Source organism: Aquila chrysaetos, chromosome 16 (assembly GCF_900496995.4).
Source record: "Aquila chrysaetos chrysaetos chromosome 16, bAquChr1.4, whole genome shotgun sequence".
NCBI lineage: Eukaryota > Metazoa > Chordata > Aves > Accipitriformes > Accipitridae > Aquila > Aquila chrysaetos.
Window position 1 is genome coordinate 13,768,874 of NC_044019.1, and position 7,256 is coordinate 13,776,129.

General features: G+C 52.0%; 1 protein-coding gene across 1 annotated transcript in view; it reads right to left on the reverse strand.

Moving 5' to 3' along the window:
* TMEM86A (transmembrane protein 86A) overlaps positions 1 to 6,884 on the reverse strand; it is a 29,816-nt gene extending 22,932 nt beyond the window's left edge. Inside the window, exon 1 of the mRNA XM_030038856.2 lies at positions 6,757 to 6,884. Coding sequence (XP_029894716.1) covers positions 6,757 to 6,777 — 21 coding nt within the window. The 5' untranslated portion in view covers positions 6,778 to 6,884. The remainder of the gene's footprint in view (positions 1 to 6,756) is intronic.
* Positions 6,885 to 7,256: the final 372 nt, after the last annotated feature.

The following is a 7,256-nucleotide window of genomic DNA, read 5'->3' on the forward strand; positions in this document are numbered from 1 at the left end:
GCATGGGACGTTAGCCAAGTGGAAACTTCGCAAATGTCAATTAAGTGATAAAAATGTCATCACACTCCTTTTACATCAGGGTTGCAGGGAAAAGCCATGCAATTTGCTTAGTTTCTCTTGCAATGGAGCACAAGTCAGCACTGCTATCCAAGCACCCTGGCTGGCTCCGATTTATGCCGTAGCAAAACCAAAAGACACAAGCAAATAGGGATACGGCAGCCAAGCTATGGTCTCAGCTGGCACAAGCCCAGTTCTGCTGAAGCCAGGGGAGACAAAATGACTCATGTAAGGCTGAGGATCTGCCCGGTGTGTCTAGTATGTGCTGAAAAACGTGCAGCTGGCTTAACGTCAAACTTGCCCTCAATCTCAAGCAATAATTCAATCAGAGGCTACTTGCAACTACCAGAAACCCACTCAATTTGATACATAATCAGAAGTTTAATGCCTGATGCCAACTGGCGCCATATCTGTCTTCAAATCTGGTGTCTGGTGAGAGGCAAAAAATGAAACCTCACCATTCAAACTTGACAGAAGTCCCAAGGCCAATTCAGTAACATGGCTTGTCTCATCTCCCCTCACTCTTGGAAAGTACAAGTTTTGCAGTAATCTACAGGAATTAGTTTTGGGGAGAAAGTGTAGCCTGCTGGTAGAAACAAGGCATTTCCATAAGCTCAGAGCAAGGTGAATCAAAACAGCCACTATCCTCATTAACAGGCAGATTTGCAACACAAAAGTCAGCCTGCAACATTAAATTAACACAAGAAGAGACACAAGTTGCACTTACCCAGAAAGAAACTGCGCCCTGTGCAATTCTGGGTCAGGGGCTGCGGTGTGAGCCCCCGGGCTCCCTGCGGGTACCTGAAATCCTTCCCACCCCAGCAGCTTGAAATCTTCCAGGAAAGCTCTTGCCCAGCCCACCTACCGCCTTTCAGCTCTGGTGGTGTGTGATCTCCTAGACACAGTTTTCTGCTTTATGTCACCTGGATACTTGTCCATGCTCAGCACTACATGGAGGGATGCTCTAGACCGACACACTTGTCATACAGAAACCTGTCATTAGCTTAAATGCTATTTCGATTATTGCGGTATAAGAAATGGATATAGGAAGGGTACAAGCGGGCTATAAGAAGCAATAATCATCACCTTCATTTTGGGCATGCTGCAGTAAGCAAAACCTACATCTCTATTGTAATGAAAAATCTATGGGGCATTGTGTGATATGAAGGGCAGTAGAAAAATTAAAAGTGCTAATATAATAACCACTTAGGCCTCCGGGAGGGAAGAGAGTTACATAACTAATAATCCTTTCGCTGTTCAAGAGTTTCCACATGCTAGCAGAAGACAGGTTCCAGATGCCATCATTTTCTAAGAGTCTAATTTCACTGGAGTTATTATTTCCTCAGTATTATGCAGTTACCCACAGAGAAAGATAACTTTGGCTCTTCTGTTGCACTCAGTGTACTTTGGATATAGATACTTGAACAGGAAAAGAGAACAGAAGAAATGCATCTCTGTCCATTCAGAGGAATTATGTGCAAGTACAGGCTTCTCTGAACTGGACCCATAATCTCATTGCACAAAGCACGCTTTGGACAACAGACGCCTGTGACTTGAGTGATATACTTGAGTTAATGAAGCCTTTAATCTACAGCACTGCCTGCAGCAGCGATCAGCACTAACTGTTTAATGCAACCACACTGGAACTGGGAAGAGCACGAGAGAAGCCCGTGCTTTCTAGCCTCCAATTTCAGCTACCGATATCTAAGCCCACCCTCTCATAGCAACAGTTACAGCAAAGAATGTCAATGTCATAGCAAGAATGTGCAAGTTCAGTATGAAAAAATAAATCGTGGCGTGTAACACTATGCCTGGGCTCTAGCTGGCATAAATCAGCACAGCTTTTTGCTCAGTAGGACCAAAGCTTTTAGGCTTCTCCCAAAAGGTGTGGCTGACATAAATGTTACTAAGATCCTGCTAAACTTACCTAAGGTGATGATTCTCTCCCTTACTTCATTTGAGTTCAGATGTTTAGAAATCTTTTCTATAATTCATTTAAATTGGCTTGATTTTTATACAAGTGCCATATTTCCATAATTGTCTATGTGGTATATAAATGTGCATGTTTACAAGCCTCCTGCATAATAAAATCCCAATTTATGATGTATTTAAGTAATGGGGAAAATTACAATGAAAGCAACAATGTTGCATATAAACAAAGAGGACAAGTAAAATTAACCTCTCCACTGTAAGAGTTACTTCTGACTTAACTGGTTGCTAACATTTTATTCATTAATGCAGAAATAATACACCCTCTGTTTAAGAAGCAAAGGCTGAAATAGTTTGAGGTGTGATCTGGCTTGCTTGTTTTCAACAGCAGTTTGAGGATTATGAAACACACTTTCTAATAATAAACCTTTAAAACTATGCTTAGACCTACTACTGCTACAATTGCCCATAGCGCAAAGTCTCTAAGCAACGTGATTTACATCAGGTTTCTATATTCATCTGGATCAGTGTGGTTGGACCCCTCTTCAGAAACTCAAATGATACCCACCCAATTCTCCAGCCCTATTCAATATTTGTTACTGGTGAATACCCTTCCGTATCATACCTTTCAGGTTTTTTGCCCAGTTTTTGTAAGTGACCTTCACACTCCCCCACAGCGACACCCTGCATCTACCCAGGGGTTCGACAAGGGCTGTTCCCAGGAGGGTTGCTGGCTGCTTCCCACTGAAGGGGTATGGGGCTCGACTTGCTTGATGCAGCCAGACCAACATATTCTTCCCCAACCCAGCTACCTCTGTTTAAAGATCCAAATATATCAGAGGGCAAAAGGGAAGGGATGGGGATTATTAAGATGCAGCTTCTGGGCAAAAATCTGTCCCAAACAGGGAGTTTCACCTCCCTCCCACACATCGGACTGGGCTAGGCCAAGTAAAAGTCAGGTGCAGAGAGGATGTCGTAGGGATGAAAGCCCGTAGTTCATCTTGCTCAAAAAGACACACCGATATCATCTACAACTGCCCCCCAAAAGAGACCTATTCTCAGCCAATTAATGTCTTTATATTTCCCATGCCTTGTTTTCCTTAAGGTGGTCTGAAGCCCTACACAAAGTTTAGCCCTAACTTTAGGGGAAAAATAGGGTCCCTTTGAGCAAGGAGCATTATATAAATGCCAGAATGACTGCACGTCTCCAGGCTCATCTCCTGCACGCTTGCGGCCCCTGCAATCATGGTGCCTGGCTGGGCAGAAAGGTCCTTAGGGCAAGGGCTACGTCCCACAAGCTCACACTACAAACTGCTTAACCCATAGTGGCGAAAAAAAAAAAAAGCCCAAACAGGACAAATATCACTAATGAGGCAGTCTCTGAAAGGACTTTTATTCAGATGGGACCAGTGATGACTGAACAAGAAGGGAATTAAACCTCACATATCCATGAAGCAAATGCGCCGTTTATTAATACTGCTCTCCAACCGCAGGCTCTCAGCCCACACGGCTTTATGCACAAAAGACAGCTCTTAATCAGAGCAGTATCGAGAATAGTAATTTTTAAGCAGGATTCTCCTGCTTGCCTAGCAGAGTAAGCAGTGAAAGCTTCCCTCCAAGGTGACTTCCAACCAGAGTGAGCATTGCTCACCAGCTGGAACAGGACTGGCAGACAAATGCATCTTCTCTGCCACAGCCCAGCGCCACGCAAGTCTAGAGTCTGGCATCAGCAGGACCCCAGAGCTTTATCGCACCTGAGGACCTGGCACAATACGTTAAAAGGTATTTTGGCCCCAGACTCATTTATTTGTGGGCATGCTCCCCCCTCAGCACATCTGAATTGTGCAGCACTAGAGACAACAGCTTGGCTAGCTCTGCACACTGCCGCGGTCTCTCCTTACACGGTCTCTCCTTATGCATGGGGCGGACTTGCCAAACCCGCCGGGCCATGATGCACACCTGGCAGCCAGCGTGAACAAGCAGTCCTAGCCGAGATCTCTCCCTAGGGTCCTCTCCATGGTCCGTGCCTCCTTGCGTGGTTTCTTCCAGCTATCAGTTGTACAGCAGACCTGGAGCTCAGGGTTTCTGACTCTCCTTACAAGAGTGTCCTAAAGAAGGAAAGAGGGGGAGACGCAGGAGACTAGGTTGTGCGTAAGTAGTCGGGGCCATCTGCTGCAGTTATGTACAAAGGCCGTCGCTTTGAGAACGGGAAGCAAAATCATGTCACTCTCAGCTGTGCTTTTCTAGTGTCCTCCCCATTGAGGCTGTTGCTGCAGCGTACTGGGAGAGGACAGAACACTGTAGACAAATCAATTCCTCTGGCTAATTTGATTATGCCTCAGGTACTGCCCCCACAGAGAGCATCCCCATCGTGTGTCATAGCAGAGATAGCCATGCTGGCTCCAAACACCTGCTCTATCTACGCAGCAAAAGGCAGTGCGGTACAGAGATAAGGCCTGGGCCCCAAGCGTAGCACCTAGCTGTGGCCAGACCGATTGCCCACTGCTGTTCCCTTCGGCAAGCGACTTGCCAGAGAGAGCCCACCGGCTGTACAGCCACCCTGCTTCTCACCCCCCCGCAGCTCCAGCTGGCAGCTGTGCAAGGGCCGCACCATGCTCCCGGGCACGGCACGCTGCTGCACGACACCCTTTCAGCCTGCCCTTCGCGGACCGCAGCACAGCCGACGCCGGAGCAGCACAGCGCGCTCCTTTGGAGGAACAGCAATGTGGAAACCCACTGAAGGTGATGTGCAAAGAACTGCTCCGTAACAGGCTGAAGCCTTGCAGCTCTTTTTATGAGCTCTTTGGAGGATGAGACGCCCTCCCCTCCCACCTCTACAGCCACGGTAAACAGCTGCAGCTCTGGTCGCAGCTCCCGGTCTCATTGTCCCTCCAGCTCTCTGCAGCTTCCAACCTGTGTTAGTTGCCTTTGGTGAAGCAAAGAGTCGGTATGTCAGGGATGAAGCCAGAGCAGAAACGTGCTTTGTTACATGTCAAAAGGGCAAGTGAAGAAAGCAGGTTTTTTTTTTCATTTTCCTTCCCAAGTTACCTTCCTAAAGTGTAATTGCTGGTGTAGGTAATGCCTTCCGGTCTGAACTACGTACACCCTTCCCAACACATCCTCATACTTCAGTCATTTGCCTCCTCTCAAAGCTTGCATGAAATATACCCTTCAAGACCACGCTGATTCACTAGGCTTAACAGCCAAGTACCGCCTCCTGTGAATTATAAAACAAATTCTGCCAGTTTTTGAGCCATTCCAGTATTGTCCCAGCATAAGACTTTACTTCCAAGGTACACGTACACAATTCACTGTAACTAAAAGCGTTACTTAAGGATGAATTTAGCTTATGGCAGAGAAGCACAAAGATATCAAACCTCTTCAGTTATTTTTGAAAAGCACAAGGGAGAAAAAAAGTCTGGCACTACAATGGTATAATTTACAAGCTACTTCCCTCTGTCTCTAAAGATAAAAGTCACCCCCAGGCTGCTGATGAACTTACCAGGTACATGTTAATAACTGGGGGAAAATTCATCTGAAATATCAGACAATACGAGCTGCTGCGCAGAATTGGCAAAGCAATTTGAAAGTTTTGAACCCTGGCTTTGTGAATTAATGGGCAAAGGACGGGATTTCTACCTGCGAGAGAGAACACAACGGACTGGCCGTTAACCAAAATATTTCAAAACAAGATGATAATGGATGCACAGAGAACCAGGATACCAGCAATAGGTGTTCAGTGCTGCAGCGAAGCACCAGGCAACTTTCCCACCAACAGTTAGCTACTCTTACAGCACACATTAGTCTGCTGGTGTATTCAGACAAATCCCTCGCTTTCTAGAAGGAGGAACAGGCAAAGCAGCACGCCTAAGAGCGCAGCTTCTCCGCTGTTCTGGCTCAAAGCATTTTGTCTCCTTTCAGCACTGAAGCACCCCCCTCCCTTCACCCGCAGGGCCAGGACCTGGTATTGCTGGCACGAGCCACGGCTACTTCAGTCACCGGCTTTGCTCCATCAGTCCAGCTGTGCTGCTGCACACATCGCCTACCGACAGGACAGCGGCGAGTTGCTACCTGATTTCTGGTTCCATTAATTAAGCACTGTGACTCCCCCTCGAGACGGGCAGGTGACACCATCCCCGTCTCCTGTCGTTGGGCGGTGGAAGCGCCAGGTTGGCTTGTCAGGGGACGACGCGGTCTCGGTGGGGGCTCTGCCCAGCGCGGTGGCCGACACAAGCCTCAGCCCCAGCCGTCACCTGGGCAGCGAAGCCACCTCGGGACGGTGAGGTGCCCGCGGGGGCCGGCCCAGGGCAGCCGGAGCGGAGAGGCTCGGAGCAGCTGCAAGCCGCGTAAAGCAGCCGCATCACAGATTTGTTCGAAAACAGGAGGGACAAGAGGAGGAGGAGGAGCCGGAGAGCCCCCCGGGGAAGGCGCACCGCTGGAGCAACAGCTGCCGGCGGGAGGCACCGGCGCGCGGCGAGGGCCGGGGGGAGCATCAGGCACGCGGGGGGGGGGGGGGGGGGGGGGTCTCCGCCAACGGTCGCTGCCTCGCGCCCCGGCCGCGCGCGGGGAGCGGCGGCGGGAGCCGGGAGCGGAGCGGAGCACCCAGCGCCCTCGGGGGCAGCGCCTCGGGGACCGGGTAGGGGGCACCGCGGGGGGGGGGGTGGGGGGGGGGGGGGAGAGGATACCGCCCGGGGCGGGCGGCCCTGCCGGGCGGCCGCCGCAGGGGGCGCGGGTCCCGCTCCCCCCGCCCGCCGCGCGGCCCGCACTCACCACAGTGACGGGGGACACCATGTCGGCGGCGGCGGGGCGCGTCCTGCTGCTGCTGCCCGCTGCCCTGCCCGCTGCCCTGCCTGCCGGGGCGCTTTTTTAGACAGCGGTGACGTCACCGGCGAGGGGGCCCCCGCGGCGAATGCGCTGCGGGGAGAGGGAGGGGGGTCGGCCCCGGCCCCGCCCCCGGGGCGCGCAGGCAGGGCGGGCAGCGCAGGCAGGCGCACCCCGGGCCCGCTGCCGGGCGGGTGCGCGGTTCGCTCGGCCCCCGGCGGCGGCGGCGGCGGCAGTGACGCCGTCCCCCTCCTGGCGCGGCGCCTGCCAGGCAGCCGGCAGCGGCCGGGTCCTGCGCCGCGTCCCCTCCCCGGCGGCGGGCGCAGCGGGGACGCGGCCTGCGGGGTCCCGGGGCGGGGTCGCGGCGGTCCGTGCGAGCCCCGCGTGCGGCCCGTTGCCGGGCCCTGGCGGGGAGAGGCGCGGGGGCTCCCTCCTGAGAACGGCCTCCC